This window comes from Triticum urartu, chromosome 3A (assembly GCF_056163025.1).
Source record: "Triticum urartu cultivar PI428250 chromosome 3A, HENAU_Tu73, whole genome shotgun sequence".
Classification (NCBI taxonomy): Eukaryota; Viridiplantae; Streptophyta; class Magnoliopsida; order Poales; family Poaceae; genus Triticum; species Triticum urartu.
The window spans coordinates 67256990-67283110 of record NC_141875.1 but is presented as its reverse complement, the minus strand read 5'-3'; the positions used below and the strand labels follow the sequence as shown (position 1 = coordinate 67283110).

The 26121-nt window shown below is 43.1% G+C and overlaps 2 protein-coding genes across 4 annotated transcripts; one reads left to right on the top strand and one right to left on the bottom strand.

Moving 5' to 3' along the window:
- Positions 1–5352: 5352 nt before the first annotated feature.
- Positions 5353–10152, bottom strand: LOC125530777 (RNA methyltransferase family protein). Of its 2 annotated transcripts, none has more exons than XM_048695179.2 (11): positions 9462–10152; positions 9190–9372; positions 8451–8560; positions 7597–7705; positions 7315–7470; positions 6900–7015; positions 6609–6775; positions 6240–6370; positions 6013–6153; positions 5871–5929; positions 5353–5777 (listed from the first exon to the last, which is right to left on the bottom strand). In XM_048695179.2, exons 1-9 carry the CDS (start codon positions 10056–10058, stop codon positions 6046–6048), a joined length of 1677 nt encoding a protein of 558 aa, XP_048551136.2. In that variant the 5' UTR covers positions 10059–10152; the 3' UTR covers positions 5353–5777; positions 5871–5929; positions 6013–6045. The 2 variants fall into 2 exon arrangements, with proteins under 2 accessions (XP_048551136.2, XP_048551137.2); XM_048695180.2 differs by having other exon boundaries at positions 5871–5887.
- Positions 10153–16334: 6182 nt separating this feature from the next.
- On the top strand, positions 16335–24303 carry LOC147978601 (protein ALWAYS EARLY 3-like). Of its 2 annotated transcripts, none has more exons than XM_087546406.1 (16): positions 16335–16593; positions 17752–17894; positions 18034–18138; positions 18229–18291; positions 18561–18638; positions 19191–19368; positions 19454–19825; positions 20248–20331; positions 20427–20575; positions 21052–21327; positions 21414–21595; positions 21678–21960; positions 22659–22844; positions 23165–23389; positions 23486–23623; positions 23716–24303. In XM_087546406.1, the coding sequence occupies exons 2-16, from the start codon at positions 17787–17789 to the stop codon at positions 23905–23907; spliced, it is 2619 nt and encodes an 872-aa protein (XP_087402532.1). In that variant the 5' UTR covers positions 16335–16593; positions 17752–17786; the 3' UTR covers positions 23908–24303. The 2 variants fall into 2 exon arrangements, with proteins under 2 accessions (XP_087402532.1, XP_087402531.1); XM_087546405.1 differs by having other exon boundaries at positions 16366–16589.
- The last annotated feature ends 1818 nt before the right edge of the window (positions 24304–26121 follow it).

Genomic DNA, 26121 nt, shown 5'->3' with positions numbered 1-26121 from the left:
GGCCAAGTATCGGGTCGTTGTTGCTTCTGTGTTGTCCTGTAATGAAACATGATACACATTTTGTGTTTAGCCATTCTATCTCTAGTGTTTGCGTGAAACTGATATTCCTAGCTGGATTTTGGACACGTGTTTATCCCTTTGAGCCCTATACATTTGTGTTTGTATGATCAATCCCTATGTATGCTCTGGATGCCTACCAGTACATATTGCCGTGATTGTCGTAAGGGTCCAGCCCTTATCAGTTATCTTGGCGTAGATGCGTACCAACAGGTTTTTCCCAAGTAGTTCTCGATGCAGCCTCTCGACCTGTGAGCATGGCTCTGTACAGGACGATGGTGCGATCAAAGAAACTAGCAAAGGTTCCATCGCACGAGGGTTATCTCAATACGAATACTCACTAGAGCTAAGGGATAAACGATCGTGAAAATCTCAAATATAGCACAAAGGTGTTGTGGCTCGTCTTGGCCATGCGTGCCCTTTCGAATGCACCCCGTTACATAGGTGGTGTCGTGGTGTAGTGCAGTCTTGGATGTGCGTCGCTTTTCGATTACATCGCGAGTGTAGTGTCATAAATGGTGTTGTTTGTCTAATGTAGTTTGATTATGTCGACGGTGCTCTTCGCAGTGTTTGGTTTCCCGTTGTCATGTTTTTTTGTCTCCTCTCGGTAGTTGTGGTGATTGAGCCATGATGGGTTCTTGTTGGGCAACTGTCTCTAAGGCTTCCCATAGGAGTTGTTTGGTAGTCTACGATAATTTTTAGGGGTTGCACGAGATAGATGAGTCAGACTGCTTGGGGCCTGGTTGAGTAAAAATGATGGAAAAACTATGCTCGCATGTAATTTGGTCATCTACATGGTGGTTGGTAAGGTTTGAGATCATACATGATGGCTTGTTTGTTTGTGGGTACTTTTCGCATGCGTTGTGAGAGGAGGATGCAACCTGGCACGAAAAAGGAGGGAAACTTTACCACCTCGTGGTCCATGTGAGTCCGCATGAGTGGAAACAGTTGATTCAGCCGTTCCTCCTCGGCTAGGCCCAGTGGTACTTTAAGAAGCGTGTGATGCGAAAATCTAATGCAATCCAAGTAAGCAAACACGACGCAAAGTAAAAGATATCTATCACATGCAGTTTACCTACCACCGTGCAAACTACCAAAGGCATCACTAGTGACCACTCTTACCACTGCACTACCAAAGACATCACTAGTGACCGCTCTTTTTTTTTTGAGCTGCAACTAGTGACCGCTCTTGTTTCTCCTCTTTTGTGTGTGTGTTTTCTTCTCTCTTCTTGTGTACCCCAGAGTAACCGTTCTTGTTTCTCCCCGTGATTTCAGTTCATTTGAACCCATTTGTAAAGCGTGAAAAAATGGATACAACTCATATGTTAAAAAAGATAGATTTTTACTCCTGGTATTCTTTGTACTCTTTGTCTCAAAATAAATGACTCAACTTTGTACTAATTTTAATATAAAGTTAGTAACTTTGTACTAACTTTAGTATAAAGTTAGTATAAAGTTGAGTAATTTATTTTAGAACGGAGGGAGTACTATTTTAACAGTTGATGAATAGATCGAAAGTTTTCCCTGCATAAAAAACAGATTTATTGATTTGTAATAAGAAAGAGCGTATATGTCTTACTTTAAGATCAACTATCTCGGTTTCAAAATATATAACGTGTTGGTAGGCTAAATTAGCCTACCAAAACGTCTTTTTTTACACTTACCAAAACATCATATATTTTTGAACGGAGGTAGTGCTACGTGTTTTTAGACAAACATATTTGTCTATTGGGACTCTATGGCTGAGGCGACTCGGCCCGCCTTTTTCTAGACAATGTAGCCCACAGTTTCGAGTGTATATGCTTGTGGACTTGAATGTTCGAACAATATTTTGAGGCATATCTTATTTGGCGCTTCAGACGACTGTTAATGTGCTTTTTACAAACGGGCGCACCCACCCCCCCCCCCCCCCCCCCCCCGCCCCACACACACACACACATGTGGGTCAGCCCATCTACCTTCTTCATTTTTCTTCTTTTTAGGGGAAATAGCTGCCTTTATTACTTAGTGTGCCACAACATTATCCAACATAGCATCATGAATACATGAAGGAAAAACATGAAACCAAGTTTTGCATAAACCTAACCGGCAGCCTTCCCTAGCTAAAATGTGAGCAACTTTGTTTGCACCACGTCTAGTCCAAATCACTCGATACTGGACGCCACCAGACAACATCTCCTTAATTTCTTGGATAAGTGGACCAAATCTGGAGCGATTAATCTCAGTCGAATTAAGAACCCGAGCCACATTTTGATTGTCAGTTCAAACTCACGACATCTTTGGTTTGAGTGTACCGCAGCAACCACTACACCACATTGCCGCTTGTGATCAGTTAGTTCTTTTTTTCCTTTTTATTTCTTCTTATTTCCGAACCAGTTTTTACCCATTTCATCAGTTTCCTAACGGCTTTGTCCGGTTTTCCTTTTTTTAAATCGAGGTCTTTTTTCCAAAATCCATGAAATTCTTTTCAGAACCAATGAACTTTTCGTAACATTCGTGAACTTGTTTTCAAAATAGATGAAAATTTTAAATATTTGTTAACTTTTTCCAAATTTTGAACTTTTTTTTAAAATTGATGAATTTATTTTAATATTTGTCAATTTTTTCTCAAAATTGATGAACTTTTAAAATTTTATATGAACCATTTCCAAACTCGTGGTTGTTTTTAATTTTTTTTAGAATTATTTTTCAAATGTATAATTTCTATTTAAAATAATTTATGTTGGGTATATGTAATACTCTTCTGTTTCAAAATAAGTGCCTCAACTTTGTACTAATATTAGTACAAAGTTGAGTCACTTAACTTGAGACGGAGGGAGTACTTTCTCCTTTCTGGTTTATAAGGTTTATTTTAATTTTTTTTTTGTTTTTCTAATTTAGAGGGCTCATCTCCATCTTATTTTTAATTTTCAATGTGCATTAAATCTTTGCATGCAAGAATTAAAGAGGAACACACCAATGCATGTAATGTTCCTACTCATCTACTCCCTCCGTTCCTAAATACTTGTCTTTCTAGTCATTTCAACAAGTGACTACATACGAAGCAAAATGAGTGAATCTACACTCTAAAATATGTCTACATATATCCGTATGTAGTAGTCATTTGAAATGTCTAGAAAGACAAATATTTAGGAACGGAGGGAGTAGTGGCAAAGCATGCATGCACTGCAATTAATCCAAATTAATGCATGAGTTTAATTGAGGTAGTTTTGTAAAGTACGAGATACATTTCTCTACTCACAAAATGCCTTGGTTGATGAGATTTAAGATTTGAGCCTTATAAACCGGAAATGAGGGAGTATATGTTAATTGAAGGAAGGGTCAAATGGTACTGTTTCCTACTTATGGACACCAAAATGAACTCGGCCTATTGGTTATTTGGGACTGCTGTCAGTCATCGCGTGCGGAGTTTGAAACCCTCTACTCCCAGAATGACGACAGGAATAAGACCTCATTTATTTATTTTCTCCTGTTTGATTTTTTCTAATGTTTCTCCTATTTGAGAGCAGATTGCTGAGATTATTGGGTCGGCCCAGGAGCACGGCGCCTGAGCGCTAGTTGCAACAACTGGCGCTGAAGGCACTGTATAGGAGGTCCCAGTATTTGTCTAGGCTGCGTGTTTTAGTTTTCCTTGGCCCATAAACTCTCAGATGAGCCTTTTCTTTTATTCCTTGGCTGTACTAGGCTTCATCCGGTCTAAACCCACTTTTCCATTCAAAAATAGAGCAGGGATAGTTGCACAAGAACCATTCTGGGAGTAGAGGGTTTCTCAAGAAGTTGCACAAGAACCAAAGCATAATCCCCTTTTTTTGAGAAACTGAAGCATAATCATGGGATAAAAAGCATATAGGAAACCTGGTTGCACTTTTTTAGTAGGGATAGTTGCACACTTTTAGAAAAAAATCTACAGTTTATTGAAAAGTGAAATTGATTAATCAGGAGAAGGAAAATAATATAAATATCAAAGCAAGTTGCCCTTTTTACTTTAGTTGCACATTTTTTTAAAAAAAATACTAGTACTCTTTATTGAAAAGTGCAACTCAGGGGTAATAAGGCTAAAAAATACATATATAAACTCGGCTGCACATTTTTTAAAAGTGTAATTACTATTTATAGAAAATTGCAACTAAGCACAATCATGCTAGAAAAATACATGCAATAACCTGGTTGTGCTGTTCTAAAAATAATAGTTGCACATTTAGTTTCTTCACAAATACGTAAGAATTTTTTTTTATAAAAAGGGTGGGAACTGAGATATATACGATGCCACACAATATATACACAGTAACACAGTTACACTTTTCTGAAAATCGTAGTCACATATTAAAAACAATGCTACTGGGATAGAATCAATATATAAAATACATACACTGCAACCCGGTTGCGCTTTTTCTAGAAAAGTGCAACTCCATTAGATTGAAAAGTGCAACTGTGGTATAATCATTTTGGAAAAACGCGTGTACCAATAACATTAACTTTTGAGAATATGGTAGTTGTCATTTATGAGAAAGTTCAAGTAATAGTTTTTGAAAGTCTAGGAAGGCACTAAATAATCAACGGAGAAACCAAAAACAAACAACTGCATATGACACTGTAGAAACACACCGATAAAAAACTCCGCGAACTGACAAAGCACATGAACTTCTTAAAAAATAAAGTTGACGAGCTTTGTTGATTTTGAGATTGGTAAAAAAATATTTCCATCATAACCATACAAGATTGAATGTGGAACCAAGGAACCACGTGCAAAAAATATATATAATACAGCAACTCTGGATTGTGCTAAAAACCCTAGTAGTACAAATGTGCTGAGCTACACAAGCACAAACACGAAGACAAAGTTCACAGCAAAAAGAAGAAAAGGGAAAGAAAAGGACTAGACAGGGCCAACAAATTGAATAAAAGCCCATGAGGATAAGCTAAGTGCCCCAAAAACAGAACAAAGAAAGCCCGCATACGAAGCAGTCAGGCGGGCCCTTGTCAGTTGCCTACGCTGCTGACAAGGGCCTGGTTGCACTAATCTGTATAAAATCGATCGAGCGAATCTCACGTCGCCTGCCCGCCCAAAAAAAAAATCTCACGTCGCCTGAGAATTAAGAAATTCTCAGGCAACTGCGAATTAGCAATTCCGTTGTCTATTTTGTGCACCACGTATGAAAACATGGAGATTTCTAGGTACAATAGATCACAACCACATGTCAAGACGCTTGAAGATTTTATTTTTTAATTGTTTTCTCGAAAATACAGGTACAGCCCAGTATTGGAAAAGGCATTTTCGATTCCATCTCCACCATCTGCATTTCTAACTTCTCAGGTCTTACGTTCCTTCTCAACGACTTGACCATCAATCAAAATGGAAAAAAATGTACACAGTACATGCCAACCACAAACCAAAATTCAATTAAACAGAGAACGAGTCACGATTCAGCATCAGCTATGAGAGGAGTCAACGATGTCCCGGAAGCAAATTTAGACACCATCATGAAGAGATCAGACAAATTCATCCATTTTTTTTCTTACTGTTTACATAATGCATCCCTGCCTGCAACAATGAACAGAACCTCGACAACTGTCGAAGATTTTCCCAGAGTCCTTCTGTAGGGCGCTCATAGTTCCAGGGCCCCTTCTGCTTGAGATATGCTAACCGAACAATACATTCAGCAATCAGCACGTCTGGTTAACTTCAAAATGGCTTCAGTAAACCACCGTGTATGATATGCCTGATCATCCATGGAAAAAGAACATGTTCCTCAGTTATGCATGCACACATACCAGATAAAACGATATTGAAAATGTTAAATCAAACAACTCACCGCGTGGATATTATACTCTACATCAAAAATAGGTGTGCCCCATTTCAGAATATGAATCTCTGAACCACAAGTAGAAGGATGGTTACACCTTATAAGAGCAGAAGAATAAGTTATTATGCAGGATAAGGAAGCAAATGAAAACCTTCTGGTGGCTCTAGCTGAACAGAACTGAAAATCAGCACAGCTCCAATAAGCACACACACTCAATATGAGGAGTGTGGGGAAACATATCGACAGGTATTACACGCTTCAGCTCGTAGCACCCACTCAGGCCTTTCTCTTCCTGCAGGCAAATTCATTGACGAAGCAGCTAAGCATTGCAGCGGCCCCAAAATATAACAAAGCTGATAATAGTAGCAGCGAACATACCACGCCATGACATAGGTAGTCCAAATCCCGTGCACAAGTAGCTGGATTACAAGAGACGTACACTATTCGAGGGGCTTTGACTTCTAGCAGCCACTTGATTAACTTCATGTGCATCCCTGGCCGATTAGGATCTGAAGAATTCATCGACATAAATTAGGTCTTAACAAAACAGACTAGAATTTACTGTTTGTTGCATAAGTTCAGCAAACAAGCAAAAAATGTATATATAAAGGTGATATTAGCAGCTAGTGAATATTTTGAGACGAAATTCATAAAGAATTGTGGTTTTCAAACAAAATTTCTAGGAAGAATCAGGAGACTAGTGAATTTTGGTGCTGAAGAGTTACAAAAAATTCAAGGAACACAAACCTGATATGATTATGTCAGGCTTTGGAAATTCCTTGCCAAATGTTTCGCTGATTTTGTTAAGGTCTCCCTGAACAAATGTAGCATTACTAATACCATTCAACTGAGCATTCTTTTGGGCATCCGCGATGGCTTCAGGGACAACTTCATATCCATAAACATGCTTTGCACTGGGCAAAAGAAGAATGCTTAGTAACTGTAGTTTTATGTTAACCAGATATGGAAGTTAGCCAGTGGTCGGTAGCAGTTGCTAACTTGCTATCTCACAATAGCTACCACTACAAGGAAGCCTACCTTCTAGCAAGAGTCAGCCCAATGGTTCCAGTTCCACAAAACAAGTCAAGAACAATCTCAGAGCCATCTCCTTTAAGCCCAGCAGAATCTTCAATAAGCTTATAAAGAACATCAGCCTGCAAGAAAACCAATGCTACTTCCATATGCAGACATGGGGAACATATTGATAAAATTTGAAGTACTAAACATCCAGCTAGTACACCACCAGAAACTGACTTCATTTCAACAATCATATTTCTAACATTCAGTAGTTTCTTCAGCTGAGTAAATATGCAACCTCCTCATATATGCTATTTTTAAAAGCTATTTGCATGCTTCCATTGAAATTAAACAGCCTAAAAACATAGTGTGCTGCAATGATGATTGGAAAATAAGTTACCATGCTCTGATTCATGCATTTATAACATAAACAAACCTGTTTTGTATTAGTCTGGAAAAAGGAGTTGGCAGATATCTGGAATGTAAGTCCTCTCAACATCTCTGTAATGGTCGGTTTCCCGTACAAGGTATATTCTTGCTCACCCACGGATGTATTGCCAACAGATGTATTCACATTATTTACGACACTTACCTACATTAGCAGTACATGAATATCAATACTGGTCAGCCAGGATAGTTGTGGCATAAAGAGTTCTACTGGGATATATGATTGGCCAAGTAGATTAAACATCATGTCAGGAAAGATTCAATAATGTACCACTTCAGATATTTTTGTGATTCTATCCACAAGAGGCACCAGTAGCTCAGGTTTATAACATGATGTCACAAAATTGACCATCAATTCTGGAGCTCCAGTGCTGACATTTCTGAAAGGAAAAAATGGAATCTTTAAAGCGTCCATCAGACAAAAAGATTGCTCAAAAAGTAACAAAAAGGTTGAATGGCTCCTTTGTTTGGTGGCAAACAACATGACCTGTCCCTGCCTTAACAACTATACTTCTTTAACTGAAAGATTTGTAAATAATGCCTTTCTAGATATCAATACATGGCCAAACAGCTAATGAGGCCAAAGATACAAAACGGAAAATTTCACACTTTATCAATTTATTCTGTTATGGTATGCTGGTTTGTTTGAGTGCATTGTATCAGTACCATTCTGTCGTTATGTTGTGGCAATAATATTAATATATCTACAACTATACTATGCATAAAATTTGCATGCAGTAAACAGTAAATATGATACTCCCTCCGTTCCATAATAACGTTTCGATTTTTTGAAAAGTCAAACTTTGCAAACTTTAATCAAGTTTATATAGAAAACTATTTATATCTAAGATACCAAATATATAAAATATGAAACTACATCTTATGATGAATCTAAAGATATATTTTTGGCATTCTAGATGTAAATATTTTTCTCCATAAACTTGGTCAAAGTTTGTTAGGTTTGACTTTTCAAAAAATCTATATGCACTACATTATGGAACGGAGGGAATATCATATACTATGAATCAAAACGCACATCCAGATTCATGGAAAGTGATATATACAGCATCAGCTGCATTACTGTTGGGTCAAGTGGGGAAAAAACAATCAGATGGGCCACCATACCTTCCAGTTCGTATCATTAGATGCTTGAGAAACCCAGTGTGCTTGTAGACATCGTAAGGCGTGAGGCCAAGAGCCGGATCCGTCCAACTTCCTTGAACAACTGCAAGAACCTATGGAAATTAGCAATTAATCAATTCAACACTCCCTGTAATCAAACACCAAAAACGAATGTGCTATGTGCTCACCAATTCAATGATAGTACAGTAACATAATCACACACCCAAAAGATAGTGAACAAACAAACAAAACCAAACCAAGCTACACCAAACTGCTACCACCACCAGGTAACACGATGCTCCCAGAAATATAGCCAAGCTCACTAATTCCCCAACAACATAGCATTTGCAATGCAAATATGGCACAACCAGTCTAGCTTTGACACAATCAGCAGAGTAGACTTGAAGTGAAGAATGATCCTAAGAGTTGAACAGATAGATTTAAGAAATATACTTCAGCATATATAAGCAAAATCATCTTAGCAATGCATGTGTGCATTTTATCTGATATAGCAATACATTACTTACATTCAGAGAATCAAAAGCCTAGCTTTAGAGCGTCAAGCTAACCAGACAGAACAGTATGTATGATGCTACCACCAAGCTAACAATATGATTTATATATCTCTACCATCCGACATCAACAACCAATCAAAAACATTAAAGTTGGTACTGACATATTGAATCCAGTACTCTTTTTTCAGGAAGCAAATCCAGTACATTCTCATCAACCAGTTAATTACCTGATCTGCCGGCTCAGTATGCAGCAAGCACGTCTCAACATGAAGCACCTTGTCAAAGAACCCTGGTGCATGGAGTCCAAGTGAATAACCATCAGTCTCCACCTCTTCCCCCTTAGACACCTCCTCTTTCTCCTCCTTCCACTCCCTTTTCATCCACCTCTTCGTCCCAAACGAGAACTCCATCTACAAACATGGCAGCAAATGCATCACCTCCCACACCCCAAACCCTTCCTAAACCCCCAAAGGCCCAAACCCAAAGTCTCAAACCTCACCTTGTTCCTGTATCGAAATATCTCATCGCACGGCACGATGGGCTTAAGGATGGCATCTGAATCCGAGCTCTCCAGCTTTCTGGGGTCAAACTTGCCGAAATTTACCAGCAAGTCGCGGACCTGGACGTACTTGTGGTGGATTTGCGCAGAGTAGGCGAGGGACTGGCTCTTGCAGCCGCCGCAGTCGGCGGCGAGGGGGCAGGGGGCCTCGACGGCGTCGTGGTGGGGCGAGAGGGTCTTTAGCTTGGCGGCCTCGGCGAAGGCGCCGCGGCGGAGGCGACGGACGCGAGCCACGAGGCGCTCGCCGGGGAGAGCGCCGTCGCAGAGCAGGACGAAGGAGGAGCCGTCGACCTTGCAGACGCCCTTCCCCTTGAAGGCGAGCCCCTCGCATGTCAGCTCGAGGATCTCGTTCTTCTTGGGGAAGTACCCCTTCCCGCGTGGACGCGGCGGCGGCGGCGGCTGGGACGGGGCGGGGGCAGGCGCGGGGGCTTCCGAGGCAGCGGCCGCAATGGAGAGGAAGCGGCGGTGATGGTGGAGGGGTATGCGGCGGCGGAGGAGGGTGCCGGAGAGGGGGGAGAAGGCGCCGGCCGCGGCCATGTGGGCGGCGGCTGTGGCGCGGTGGGGATTGACGGCGGACGGTGGAGATGGCGCGGCAGAGAAGCCGAGGATGGTGGTAACCACTCTGTCACGACGGGCCCACTGTTCAGTTAGCAAACCACCACAGCGGTGGCAATTTGCAGTTCGGACCCTTCCGAACTGCAATATCTGATCATTTTTGGAGCGCTAAATTGTGCACTACCCAAGCCATGTAATCTCGGGTTGCATTAATATTCTAGCGAATTTAATATGATTCACTAATTGCATACTAAAGATGGATTTGCTCTTTGAATTAGCATTTATTAGCTTACTATAAAGAATAATATTTTATTTAGTAACTCGATAAGGATAGGGGAAAAGTTGAGACGGATTTAAAAACCCGAAACCAATTAAGGCCCGCTTGGTAGCCCAGTAGCCCCCTCCCCGTCACAACCCATACGCCGAACCCACGAGTCAAAGCGTCAAATGCACCCAGGGAAGCCCACCAACGCATTTGGTCGCATAGCGGCTGGTGGTTTTCCGACCTAATGCGTGTTGTTTCCGCGGGGGAACAATCCATGTCTCCAGAGGTCAGGAAGACCCTCCCTCCCCCCTCCCCCGCCCCATCTCTCCCTATTGATCAATCGAGAGGTGACGGCGCATGCCTCGATCTCCTCCACATAGTGACTGAGAGTAGCGCCTCCATCTTCCTCTGACAACATCCCCCAACGCTAGCCTCCGAGTTTATTTGCCGTTTACCGATGGCCCAGCGGGCGCCTCCTTCCCCACCCCGCCTTAAAGTTTATGTCCCCTCAAGTGACGTCACGACTATTTCATCGTCATTCGGCGAAGTTTACTACCCTCCTTCTCCTCATTCTTTCACCTCATTTTGCTTTTTCATGTGGATGTTTCCCCCTACCTTTCTGATGAGCTCTTTACAGATCCACATACGTCATCCATTTTGTGGTAGCCTCTTGAATTTTAGGGCACATTTTGATATGTACTCATATTTTACTTTGCCACGTATCTGGTATGCATTTAGGGCTATTGTCTATTTCAATGGGTTTTTGTAACGAGTCACGCTTCGTTAGAAGCCTGCATAATGTTGCAATATACCCGCCATTTTTTAAACTATGTAACATCTTTGCTAACCAAAATATTCCAGAAATTATTATAGCTTCATGAATCATAAGGCACGTTTGGTCCCTATCCATGTCTTATTCGGACGTACATTTAACGGATATTTACGGTTACTTGTTATTTCCCTGATTTTGTCGTCACGTGTCACACTTCTTTAGCAAACCGTCTCACTTTGGCATAGACACATCTTTTTCTTTCAAACAATGTGACAATATTGCTAACCAAAATATTCTTGGAATGTTGTACGGCTTCCTGCGCTTTATAGCAGTCGAAAGCGCGGGAAAGCTTTGCTCGGCCACGAACCAACACATGCCCTCAAAGTTGTCATGTAACATAATGACCATCTAGCACAGGGGCATCATTGCAAAAAAAAGGTACACAATCGCCCTGTGCTTGCTCCCGACAAGGCCTCGAAAGTTGAAACGACAACACAACAAGGCCGGCGTCGCACGGCGTCCCCAAAATTGAGACAACACTTCCATCCCGCCCTAATTTTTAAACAGGCAAACTTATGTTTACCCCCTGGAACCCTACCCACCTTGCATATCAACACTCCCACCGCCCTTCCACGCTCGCCCCCTCATGCCCTTCTTCTACTTGTATCCTGCACCCGCCAAGCCACAAGCAACACAATCGACAAATCTCACTCACTCGCCTCCTCCTCCTCCCTCATCCCTGATAATCCGCCATCGTCGGACCCCCGGGCCAGATGAAAAAATAGAGGAGAAGGATGGCCTCTTCCCAATGCATGCATGAGACAGTGAAGAAAATATCATTGTGAGGAACCGAGACCCAAGCCATGGAATAAGAAAGGAGATCATGCAAATGTCTCAAGCCATCCTGGTTGGATCTCCAGGGGAGTAGTGAGAGAACGAAGCATGATAAATGCTAGAAAGATGTAGCTAAGAGCCCAACAACCGGCATGAACCCAAGTGGAGAAAAATAAAAGGGGATCAAAGGGAGAAGAAGGAAAAGAACGTGAAACCAGACCTCGGGTCCAGTAACTCACCACATCCAAAAATGCTAGCACCACAATGTTGGTCAGCTTGTAGAGAAGGTGGATACGGATCCGAGAATCAACAACAACGCCAGCCCAAGCACGGCATAGGGCATCAGATCTTCTTCCTTGCAGTCCTACCAAATCCTTCAATCCAACAACCATGGATGATATGAGTGGAGAAAGGAAGAAGGAAAAATGATCTTGTGTATTAGAGACACGTAAACACCTAACAAACACTAGGGGCGCAAATACAGGGAGGAGTATAGACACATCAAATCAGGGGATCGAGCCGTTTTCACCCTCGATCCTTGCCGGTCGAAGCAAGCCAATAAGGAAGAGAGGAAGAGGAGACGGTTGATGGAACGAGGAAGGAAAGCTTAGAGGCAAGGGGTGGGAGAGGATGAGAAAAGAGCAATGACTCCCCCGTGTTGGTGACGTTTCAGGACGTGTTTGAATCACAACTTATTACCCTAATAACATAATAACTTCATGGTTTATACATAGCCTCTTGAATTATAGGGGGCATTTGGTCTATAGTCACGTATTACTTTGCCACACACGTTGGGTGGGTATTGCGTGTTACATACTCCTCCGCTCGGAAATAGTACGAGATTCCAGACGGAGGCAATAGGTTATTATCGCAGTGTGTCATATTTTATTAGGCCAATTCCTCACTATGTTGTATAGTCTCATATTTTCAAATCATATAACGGCTTTGGTAACATAATTGTTCCTAGTACATTGTATGGCGTCCCATAGTTTAGTGGTAGAAAGCCCTGATAACATAATAACTTCAAGCTCTGCTCGACCATGAACCAAACATGCCCTCAAAATCCTCAAGTAACATAATAACCATCTAGCACGGGGGCGTCACTGCAAAAAAGAGCACACAAATCGCCTTGTACATGCTCCCCACCAAACCTCAAAGCCGAGACGATGACCCAATAAGGCTCGTGTTGCATAGTGTTCCTGAAACTAAAACAACTCTTCCATCCCCGCCCCTAATTTTCAAACGGGCAAACTTACGTTTACCCCCTAGAACCCTACCCCTCGCATATCCACCCTCCTCGCCGGCCGGCGAAGCCAACAGTGAAGAGAGGAAGAGGAGTCGGTTGAGGAAGCAAGAAAGGAAAGCTTAGAGGTAATGGGGGAGAGAGAACGAGAAAAGAGGAATGCTTCCCCCCCTTGCCGGTGAAGTTATAGGTCGTGTTTGAATAACAACTTAGTGCCATAGTAAAATAAAGTTTGTAGTTTCTACATAGCCTCCTGAATTGTAGGGCGCATTTGCTCTGTAGTCATGTTTACTTTGCCACACACATTTGGGTGGGGATTGTTTGTGTTTCATAGGTTTTTGTTGTAACATGTCACACTTTATTAGGACAATTCCTCACTTTGTTGTATAGCCTCATATTTTCAAACCATGTAAAGGGTTTGGTAACGGAATTGTTCCCGGAACGTTGCACGACTTCCCATGGTTCAACGTTAAGATAGCATGGGAAAGCTCTCCTCGGCCATGAACCAAACATGCCCTCAAAATCCCCAAGTAACATAATAACCGTCTAGCACGGGGGCATCGCCTAAAAAAACACAATCGCCATGCGCTTTGCTCCCCACCAAACCTTCAAAGCCAAGACGGCGACCCAATAAGGCCCGCGTTGCACAATGTTCCTGAAACTAAAACAACACTCCCATACCCGCCCCTATTTTTCAAACGGGCAAACTTACATTTACCGTCTGGCACCCTACCCCCTTGTATATCCACCCTCCTAGCCGGCAGGCGAAGCCAACAGTGAAGAGAGGAAGAGGAGTAGTTGAGGAATCGAGAAAGGAAAGCTTAGAGGCAACGGACGAGAGAGAACGAGAAAAGAGGAATGACCCCTCCCTTGTCGGTGAAGTTTTAGGATGTGTTTGAATAACAACTTAGTGCCCTAATAAAATAAAGTTTGTAGTTTCTACATAGCCTCCTGAATTGTAGGGCGCATTTGCTCTGTAGTCATGTTTACTTTGGCACACACATTTGGGTGGGGATTGTTTGTGTTTCATAGGTTTTTGTCATAACGTGTCACACTTTATTAAGCCAATTCCTCACTTTTGTCGTATAGCCTCATATTTTCAAACCATATAACGGGTTTGGTAACGGAATTGTTCCCGGAACATTGTACGGCTTCCCGCGGTTTAGCGTTAGATAGCGCGGGAAAGCTCTGCTCGACCATGAGCCGAACATGCCCTCAAAATCCCCAAGTAACATAATAACCGTCTAGCACGGGGGCATCGCCGCAAAAACACACACACAATCGCCATGCGCTTTGCTCCCCACCAAACCTTCAAAGCCGAGACGACGACCCAATAAGGCCCGCGTTGCACAGTGTTCCTGAAACTAAAACAACACTCCCATCTCACCCCTAATTTTCAAACGGGCAAACTTACATTTACCCCCTAGAACCCTACCCCCTCGCATATCCACCCTCCTAGCCGTCCGACGAAGCCAACAGTGAAGAAAGGAAGAGGGGTCGGTTGAGGAAACGAGAAAGGAAATCTTAGAGGCAACAGACGAGAGAGACCGAGAAAAGAGGAATGACCCCCCCACCACCCTTGTCGGTGAAGTTTTAGGACGTGTTTGAATAACAACTTATTGCCCTAATAAAATAAACCTTGTAGTTTCTACATAGCCTCATGAATTGTAGGGCGCATTTGTTCTGTAGTCATGTTTACTTTGGCACCCACATTTGGGTGGGGATTGTTTGTGTTTCATAGGTTTTTGTTGTAATGTGTCACACTTTATTAGGCCAATTCCTCACTTTGTCGTATAGTCTCATATTTTCAAACCATATAACGGGTTTGGTAGCGGAATTGTTCCCGGAACGTTGTACGGCTTCCCGTGGTTTAGCATTAGATAGCGCGGGAAAGCTCTGCTCGGCCATGAACCAAACATGCGCTCAAAATCCCCAAGTAACATAATAACCGTCTAGCACGAGGGCATCGCCGCAAAAACACACACACAATCGCCATGCGCTTTGCTCCCCACCAAACCTTTAAAGCCGAGACGACGACCCAATAAGGCCCGCGTTGCACAGTGTTCCTGAAACTAAAACATCACTCCCATCCCCGCCCCTAATTTTCAAACAAGCAAACTTACATTTACCCCCCTAGAACCCTACCCCCTCGCATATCCACCCTCCTAGCCGGCCGGCGAAGCCAACGGTGAAGAGAGGAAGAGGAGTCAGTTGAGGAAACGAGAAAGGAAAGCTTAGAGGCAACGTTCGAGAGAGAACGAGAAAAGAGGAATGACCCGCCCTGTCAGCGAAGTTTTAGGACGTGTTTGAATAACAACTTAGTGCCCTAATAAAATAAAAGTTTGTAGTTTCTAAATAGCCTCCTGAATTGTAGGGCGCATTTGTTCCGTAGTCATGTTTTGCTTTGCCACACGCATTTGGGTGGGTATTGTTTGCTTCATAGGTTTTTGTCGTAACGTGCCACACTTTATTAGGCCAATTCCTCACTCCGTCGTATAGCCTCACATTTTCAAACCACATAACGACTTTGGCAACGGAATTGTTCCCGGAACGTTGTATGGCTTCCCGCGGTTTAGCGCTAGACAGTGCGGGAAAGCTTTGCTCGGTTTAATTCATAGCTTTTTGTCGCAACGTGTCATACTTTAAGGCCACTTCCTCACTTTGTCGTATACTCTCATATTTTCAAACCATATAACGGCTTTGGTAACGGAATCGTCCCAGGAACATCGTACGGCTTCCCGTGGTTTAGCGGTAGAAAGCGCGGGAAAGCTCTGCTCGGCCATGAACCAGACATGCCCTCAAAACTCCCAAGTATAACATAATAACCATCTAGCACGGGGGCGTCGCCGCAAAAAAAAAGACATAATAGCCCTGTATTTTTTTTTTGAGGGTTAATCGCCCTGTGCTTTGCTTTCTCCTCCCCACCAAAAACACCTGCGAAGCCGAAACGGCGGCCCAGCAAGGCCCACGCGGCACGGCGTTCCCGAAACTGAAACAGCAAGACTTCCGTCCCAGACCCTAATTTTCAAACGGGCAAACTTGCGTTTACCCCCCTGAAACCCCGCCCACCTCGCACATCCGCCCTCCCACCGGCCGCTCCCTTCCCTGCTCGGCTTCTCCTCCGCTACTTGTATCCTGCGCCCGCCAAGCCAAGCCTTCCCGCAGGCAAACACAACCGACCACCTCGCCCACTCGCCGCCTCCTCCACCCTCGCCCCCGATCAGCCTCCGCCGCGGGGGACCCCCAGGAGCCCTAGCGGCGGCGCGGGTCCTCTCTCCGGCGGACGCGGCGAAGGCGGGGAGCTCCGTCCAAGGCGTCGGCCGTCGTCTCCGCGCGCGGTGCAGGGGCGCCGAGCTGCGCGTGAGGTGCTGCCCGGGCCCGATTCTCCCCAGATCCGAGGCAGGTGAGCTTCGTCCGCGGATTGGTTGGTGGAATTTCGTGGGGTGTCCGCGTAATCTCTGGCGAGATGGGTCTCCCGCCGGCGGCCGGGGCCTCCCCGGCTGGGATTTCCGCGGTGGGTTTTGGGGCGACTCTGTGGGCAGTTTGCGCTGTTTTTGCTGCTCGCTTCCTCATCTCCTGGCGTGTTTTCGCTCCATCCTTGGAGGATTTCTCCTCTCTCGCTCGCTCCGTGGTTCGGTCGCGTCTGGGAGTTTTGTGCGGCCGTTTTTGGGCTGCTCTCGGAGAAGATGCGATGGGGAACTTGGCGGCCCTGTGACTTGCGCGTTTTAGATGGTCTCTTCTCCATGAGCAGATGCGTGCTTCGGCCGCTTCGGTTTTTAGAACCAGTTCCCGTCGAAGATTTGGTTGCGAGGCTTGCCTGCGCGCTTGGAACTCTGAGATTTATGGGTCTAAGTCGTTTCGTTTATTGAGGTTCTGAGGGGATTTCACCCGTGATTGTTGTGCGTCCCGATCTCTGATGAGATGTTCCCTGGGTTGCGTTTCCGCTATCTGCTGTTACGACTTTGGCTTGGATTTTTGTCGCATGTTTCCCCTTGCCTCTCCGATTAGCATCTGCTAATTTATTTATTTATTTTAGCAATTCTCTACTTCGTTTCCAGTCGTGGATTAATTCTGCTATCGAATTGTGGATCTTATCTAACTCGCTGTTTCTTACATTGCTTTGGACAGCCAAGGGTTTTGGCTATAGGCCATCAAAATTCATCTTTTTTGTTACAGTTCGTCGGACAATTCAGTTCTGGCGGATTTGGATGCGTGAGTGGTTTGATCTTCTCTGAGTTTTCGGTCTTTTGTCGCTTTAGAATTTGCACAGCCGGGTAGATTCCATGAACATTTGTGTAAATTTGGGCAGTAACATGGCTAGGAGATTCAAAGTCTGTGTGATTGCCTGATTAAAGCTTGTGAAGTGTGGATTTTCTAAATGAAATCCTCTTCAGCTTCGGTTCTTAAGTAGGTCTGGGTTGAACTCTTCATTATGGTTTCCTTCCCTGAAGCTGATAACCTCGTTGCCCAAATCTGACTAGTGATTACTGTGTAACTGCATAGGTATTAAGTATATGCATCATAAACTACTGCATACTGAGGTTGCTTTTCTGGCTTGCAGCAATATTGGGTGGTCTCAATTCAAGGACGATTTCAATGGGTCCAGCAAAAGGTTCTCGGACAATCCACAAGATCACAATAAAAAGACACGAGGATCGACAGCATCATGAGGATCCAACTAGTTCAAGCAATGTGAAACTTAAAGTAAGACATAGCAGGACTTGATGATAGATTCATTTAAGATGACCGGTAGTTGTAGCACGAGTACACCACATTTCCCCATTCTCTTCACTCTAAAATAATATGTTATTCACCTGTTATTTCTCTTGCACCCAAATGTTAGATTTCTCAGAAGAGGAAGAGGCCAGACTTAGATCCCCACTGGAACAAGGATGAGCTGATGCACTTTTATGAAGCCTACCGGCGGCATGGAAAGAATTGGAAAAAGGTTTGGATCTCATATTTCCATCTCTCTGATTTTCTTCTCCCCTAGTACCTTCTGAGGCATAACAGAAAACTGTTTGTTGAGTCTTTTCAGATCAGTGCAGTAGTTGGCAGCAAATCGGCAGAGACTGTAGAAGCTCTTTACTATGTGCATCGGGTGAGTATTTGTTCTAATGTATTAATGTCCTAGTTGCAGAGACTATTATCATGCATCTTCTACAGTTTCTTGGTTCAGCAAACCAAGACGATAATTTGCTTACAGAGAACAGGGCATTATTAAATATCTGGAGGTTATTGAAATTTTGGTTGTAGTATATTTCAGCCTGCAGTGATGTTTTGCACTATGATCATTGTTTAAATTGGCATGATTTAATTTGATCAATTAACCTTAATAAAATAGTTATAGACTGACGTTTCTTGTTGTAGACTTTCTTATCTCTTCCGGAGCGTGAAGGTACTGCCAGGGGATTTATTGCATTGGCTGCTGGTCATGACAATGCTTTGGTAAGATTTTGATGTTTTACTTGTCTTGGATATTTGAACTGCTGTTTACTTATGTATCTGGTTATGTGAAATCCCTGTACTTTATCTCTCTTTTTGGTTGGTTCCATAACATGTGAATGTTTGTACCATATAATTATTCTGGTTCTTCATAGTTCAGTTCTAGTGTTGCCTGTAAGTCCGATATGATACTGTAAGGAGGGCTCTACAATATCTATTTAACTAAAAATGAAATGTACAGTCAACTAAGTGCAAAAGGCGGCGACTGTAAGACAAGTTTTAAAGTGATGATGATTATTACTAACCTTGAGTGCTAATCTTAACTTCTGGAGTGACTTTTGACATTGCATCCATTGAACCGTGCTTTGCACTTAGTAGGCTCTGAAGTATGATTTTCTACAAATGGATGATTATCCATCAAACATGTGGTTAGCGAAGGAAATACAGCATAGAAAATAAGTGTTAAAGCGAGGCGAATGATAGAACTTTATAAGGAATTCGACCTACTTCTGAATTTGACTAGCATAAAACTTAATATAACTCTGCCACTGGCAGGAATCTCCAAGTCATAGAGAAACTGATCAGATGGTTAGATCATCTGGGAAGGGACGGAGACGTGGAGAAGCTGCATGGCAAAAAGAGAATGCAGCACCTAACCCTCACAACGCCTTCACAGATCAGGAAATGAGAATTGCTGGCTTTACATCTTCTTTCAAGAAAAGATACCATGGAGGCAAGTATTGCAAGGCAAATATGCCATGTTCTTTTGTTTCCCCTTAAACGTAGTTTTGATAGTTTCATGTTCTTTTTATTTTCAGAACTTGTCAGGTACATCAGTAGACATCCTGTTCGGAAACGTACTCCTCGTGTACCAGTTTTACTTCCTTTGGACATCAATGCTACAATCAAGGCTAATGAAGAGATAAATAATGATGGAAGCTCTCCTGATGGAAGTTCAGGAATCACTGAAGCAAAGGTTGTTCAGGGCCAGACTTTCTTGGAAATCAAAGGAACTGAAGATACTGAGATATCTCAGTCCCAGCAACATTTAAATTTGAAGAAGAGAAGAATTCAGCAAAGCATGGACGAAGGCCAGACCAGCAAAGTTGAGCCTGGTGCCACGATGGTGGCTAAAAAAGAAGGGCATAACTTATCTGATTATGAGAGACTTAGTCGGTTATTTTCTCCAGGTATTCTTTGAAACAAATTGTTGCTCTGCCTTGTCATTGGCAACAAACAGAGAGCTTCTTTCTGGAATTAGCAGTCATGTGTCATGTGAGTCGTGAATACTGTGATATGATACATTTCTGAAATGATGCATAAAATGGTCTGATTTATGTGTACTTATTTGGAGATGGAGACTCAACTGCCAGTTCAGATGCATAGAAAACAAACAAAATAGTATGGCAACCACTCTAGCTTATTGTCCGAACCGCAGAGCCATGAGCTGGCCAAGGAAACACAGTCTAAATGAGCAACAACTTAATTTTTGCTGCTGCCTAATTGCTTTTCAGCATAGCTTCCTGGTCACATGCGATTAACCCTCATTAGCAATGCTTAGTACTACTAATAATTATCAGCAGTGTAACATTCTGACTACTGTTTTTTTCAGAGGAGATGATGGTCTTAGATGTGTTGGAGAGTCTGGTGACTGTGCCCAATGAAACGTCACAGGCCAAGATTAATAGTCCTTCAGGTTCGTCAAATTTCTCCTAATTCATCTTTCCAACTACATTATCTCAGGAATGTTGTTAATGGCCTATCCTTTCCCTTTTCCATCTAATGATCCAGGTACATGTGGAAAGAGAATTTCTGCATCATCTAACACACAGGAGGAAGGGCTTTCTCCTGTCGATCAATCTAAACAAACGAAGCAAGATAGTGATTCCAGTGCTTCAGAGGAAAGGAAAAAAAGGAGAAAGAAGTTACCAGATGAAGAGGTAAGATATTGTGAATATTTAACTATGTATGCATGCTGTGAATCCAAATTTTAGAAGGTCCCTTTCCGACTCATACAGAAGTAACAGAACATAAAATTAAGTCAATTCATTGATTTTCCTAATTCGAGCTAGCTGTCTTCTGTGGCAGCTTCTAGTAGTTGTACTTGTCTTCATGCTGTCGGCATTTACAGTTTGAAAGATGTTTTAATTTTTCAATTAGATGCTTACCATTCTTGTATTTCAACTTTATTATGCAATTGATCAGTACATTCATAAAATTTTATGCTTGTTATTCATGGGATGTCATCCCTTGTGGGATTCCAATTGGGCGTCCATTTGTTATCAATTTTCCCACTATTTCCTTGTGGTTATTCCTTTGAAGTGGACCTTAAAAAACCGTAAACATATTTGTGTTCTTTTCACTATCACTCCAGTTAGTCTAATGGCAGTTCCATTTTGTCATACTCTTCCCACAGGTGCTGGCTGAAGAACAAATCAGTTCTGGTAATACTTCAGTTATACCACAAGCATGTCAGCTTGATACCACGGAGGAGCCCTCCTTGAATTCTGACTTTGAGAAAGAAGCAATAGATATACCTGAATCAACTGCAAATATTTGTGCTGAAGTATCCCCTGATGCACCGATGGAAATTGACCCTCAAATAAATATGTCAAGGAAGAGCAAAAGAAAATCCAAAGTACAATGCAAAAAAAACTATGTGTTTTGCAATGAAGGTGCCGATAATTTACAGGTACATTTATAATTTATCATTGCTGCAGATTTATATATTATTATGGGAGATATGTCTCCTAACTCGCAAGTGTTCACTATTTTCAGGCAAAGAAATTGCTGCATTGCTTGTCATCTGAATCACTTCGTAGATGGTGTACATACGAGTGGTTCTACAGCGCAGTTGATTATCCATGGTTTATGAATAATGAATTTGTGAACTACTTAAATTTTGCAAAATTGAGCCATCTTTCAAGGCTCACTCGATCTGAGTGGAGCACAATCCGAAGGTATTAACTTGCAAACCCTGGAAGTTGTAGCATTGTTTCTTTGTCTGTTTGCATATATGTTGAAAGATTTTTTTATCTGCAGTTCTCTCGGCAAGCCCCGTCGCTTTTCCAATCATTTCCTGGCGGTAGAAAAGGAAAAGCTTGAGGATTATCGACAAAACGTTAGGAAATACTATGCCGAACTAAGTGATGGTTTGCGGGATTCTCTACCAACAGACCTTGCTCGGCCTTTTTCAGTTGGCCAGCATGTCATTGTTCGTCACCCGAGTACCAGAGAACTTGCTGATGGTAGAGTGGTAATCATGGAGCGGGATTGTTACAAGGTCCAGTTTGATAGCCCTGATCTAGGTGTTGATATAATTAAGGTATGTATTTGTTATTTTTATTTTCTTCAACAATTATCAGTATTATTACATTTTGTAGGCAATTAGACATTTAGAAATTAAGTATGCCGTCTATCTATGTGGCAGAAGAGGTCAGCTATTAGTTTTGCACTGTGGAAAGGAAGAATAAGCTTTCCTAGTCTGTAAACATGATTACCCTTCCAATGTGGGCTGAAGCTTTTGGTCCTTGACATACAACGACTATGACCATGTTAAGCAGTTTCCATTGAAAAGTACTAATTTGGCGACAGCCTTCAGTAGATGTGGTTTTAATACATACTCCCTCCGTCCGGAAATACTTGTCCTAGAAATGGATAAAAAGTATTTCCGGACAGAGGGAGTACCAATTACTTTTTTGTAATTTGGCATGCAACCATTGCACGTTTGCTATGTATTCCTATTAGTTATATTCCTATCATGAGAAGCACATGTACTTCCTTGATGTAGTCGTTCAAGAATCTCAAGGTGAATGATATATTTTTATACCCAGAAATGCATAACTGAACTTATTCTTTTCCAGGACACTGATTGTATGCCTGTAAACTGGTTGGATAATCCTATTAGTTATATTCCTATCATGAGAAGCACATGTACTTCCTTGATGTAGTCATTCAAGAATCTCAAGGTGAATGATATATTTTTATACCCAGAAATGCATAACTGAACTTATTCTTTTCCAGGACACTGATTGTATGCCTGTAAACTGGTTGGATAATCTGCCTGACGATCTCAAGAAGAGGAGCTCCCTCTCAAATAATGCACACCGCAAACCGGATTTTGAGCACATTCCGGAGCTTACTTCAAAGGAGAGCTGGGGTAATATCATGAATGACATTTCCGTACCTGAGTCGTCCAGTAGTCGACAGGTAACATCAGATGAACAGCATAAGGTTTTATTCTGTCCAAATTTATATTTTCTAAGGAGCGTAGTTATTAGTCAAAGTTGAATATGCCGTGCTTGTATGTAAGTTAAAGCTAATGTATACTCCTTCCGTCCCGAATTACTTGTCTTAGATTTGTCTAGATATATCTAGATAAATCCAAGACAAGCAAATTTGGAAGGGGGTAATATTTATGATCGTGGACGTCAAATACTGCTTGGTCCTCGAACTGTTCTATAAAATCCAATTACTTGTGATTGTAGTAGTACTTCAGGGCTAGTTCTGATTAATCTATCTATCGACAGGCTTCATCTTCTGTGGGCGGTGAACTGCTACCCAGCAAGAGTACCACCATTTGTAGATCTACACTGCCGCCATTCCACCCACTTCAGTCCGCCGCCGACAGTTTACAATCAAGGGGTCGCTCAAACAACAACAGTGGTCAGAGTGATGAACTGGATTCTCATGTTACTGCATTTGTCCAGAAATCGCTTAAACAAGCCAAACAGATGGTTGGTGAAGTCATGCAGGTAAGTTCAAGTCCTTCTGGCAACTCTCAACTTCTGTGCAATCACGGTATCATTGTATTTTTAGACTCAATATGTTGTTTGATTTCCGTTGCTTAGGCAAGCTATGGAAATGGTAATGAATCTGGGGAAGAAGCAACACCATGTATAAGCCTGGATTCTGAGTCTACTCTTGATGATGCCCAGCTTCCATCCACCCTGATAGAGAACTGTGTTGCTACAGTTATTGCAATCAAGGTAAAATGTCCACAGATCCCATCTCCTACCATATGATCTATGGTTACTATAGTTTATATCTTGCTTCATTGTCCTTGTCCAATTACGCGCAGGACCTGAGCGAGCATCGGCACCCGCCTGCCAAGATAGCAGGTGTGCTGGAGCGTGCTTTTTCGATGCTGCGCCCAAGCTGTCCAGAGAACCTCGCGATCTACAGCGAGATAGAGAGCTACATCGCCGTCGTCAAGAGCCAGATACTAGCACTTGTGCCAACAACATCTGGCAATGCAGCTCTGGCAATGTAGTCCCAGCCGCGGCAGGGCACACCCAGGGTCCTCCGGCGCGGCCCTTGGGTTCAAAAGGCGACGGTTTTGCAGCCGGCCCTCGGTGATTCTGGGTGACTTTACCAAGACTTGTGACGGCAAATCAGGGCATCTGGAGTAAGCTCAACTCTCTGCCCTGCCGACATTAGCTTAGAAATGCAGCGTTTTGACTAGAAAACGTAGCATAGATGTGTTGCTGGATCAATTGTCCAGCTCGCTTGTAATCTCTGTGTATAGAATAAACCCTTCAGGGTAGGTCTGCTTTGGCGTGCAGAACTGAACAGTTCATTACTCACAGAAACAATAAGAATACCTGTATTCCAACTGGGCCTCCGTTTTTTTTACCTCAATACAAATTCAGACGGCTGAATTTTGTTATATGTTATTACCTCTGTTTTACCTCGATACAAATTCAGACGGTTTGTATATCTTAGGTGGTCTGTCTTGAGATCTTACATTTTTAGGTATTTTCCTTTTTATATGTTATTTGTATCTAAACATGATGATGTCTTGGTTGAGACTTGGTTAAATCTCATGAGATCTGGCCACACCCCCTTGTACTATTGCATCTCAGTATATGCGTACTGAAATTCAAAGTGACAAACACAGCTATCAGGAAAAGTATCTGTCCTAACATGATGATGTCTTAACCGGAAAAGTATCTGTCCTAACATGATGATGTCTTAACCGAGACTTGGTTAAATCTTAGTTGATTGAGATCTAGCTACACCCTTGCACTATTGCATTTCAGTATATGTGTACTGAAATTCAGAGTGACAAACACAGCTATCCAAAGAAGTACCCGTCCTACCAAAAACATAAGAAAATGGAAAACGTTTATAAACAACCGGCTGATTACAACGCGTGCAAGCCTCCTCGAGGCATTGACACGTGTCCTTGTGGCCCTACCACCGCCCATCCTCGTAAATCTTATCATTTTCCTCTGACGAGTCGTATTTCTCTGAATCGGGGTAAATCCCCCTCTCTCCTCGATCCTTCTCCAACCTTCTCTCCTCTCCGCAAAGCCTTCCCTATCTTCCTACCTTCTTCCCCCCCGGTTGACGGAGGGATGCTGCTACTGTGTGGGGCACCACTGCGCTGCGACAACGACGGCAAGTTGTCGCTGCAAAGTGGTGATGCGATGCTGCTCATGGTGAGGACAGTGACGTGAGGGTAGCGACCGCCAGTGCTGCAGACAAAGACGCGGTCGCAAGGCAGCCGCTCGCCGTGGTGAGGAGTTGCGCCACATCAACTCACTTACTATGCGGCGGTGTGATGATGCAGGCTCTCCGCCGCGGTTTCTAGTAGCGTTGCTGCAGTGCCGGGGGGGGGGGGGGAGGGGGGGAAGCTACGTGTCGTTGGTGTTGCAATGGAACTTCGCCGAGGCCGTCTAGTGCTACAATGGAGCTTCACCTGGGCCATTATTTGCTTTGGCAAAAGTAAAAAGAACTTTTTCAAGGAGACGAGATTGAGATTAAAGCAGGATATGCATCCAATGTTGCAGTAGAGCTTCGATGGGGGCCACCGGTGCTGCGATGGAGCTTTGCCAGGGCAGTCTAATGCTGCAATGGAGCTTCGTCGGAGGGCCGCTGGTGTTGCGATGAAGCATGTCGAGCCACATGATGCACCGGCTATCCACGGGTCCAATGGTGGAACTATGTTGAGGCTCGCGCGGGGGGGGGGGGGGGGGGGAGGAATTGCCCCAGCCTTGTTTTTTTTGAAGATTCTTTTTGTACCTGCATATATCAAAGAAAATATAGACTTTTACCCGTCCAAGAGTTCATATTTTCCATTGGCCCCCAGTCATTCCAAGCTAGCTCCATCACTGCACGGGCCACTTCATGGTTAAATCAGACGGACTAAAATATTGTAGTTTTTAATACTTTGATTTTTGCAATACCTTGCTACTAAACACAGCCTAAATCAGACGGTATGGTCGGGCTAGATCAAACGGCCAGCAAGGTGGCTTAACTTCCTTCCCTGGCATTAGCCGGATGATTTCTTAGCAGCCTCCTAAAAATACTCAAATGAGAGATGCTACACTTACACGCAAACTCCTACGGATTAAAGCATACGGACTCTGCTGGGGTCGTTAGATTGGGGAGAGGAGGGTCCCACCTAGACCTGGCCGTGGGCAGCCTGGCCCGGTCGGCCCGGCCCGACCTTGTTCACGGGCCAGGCTCGGGCCTAGATTCA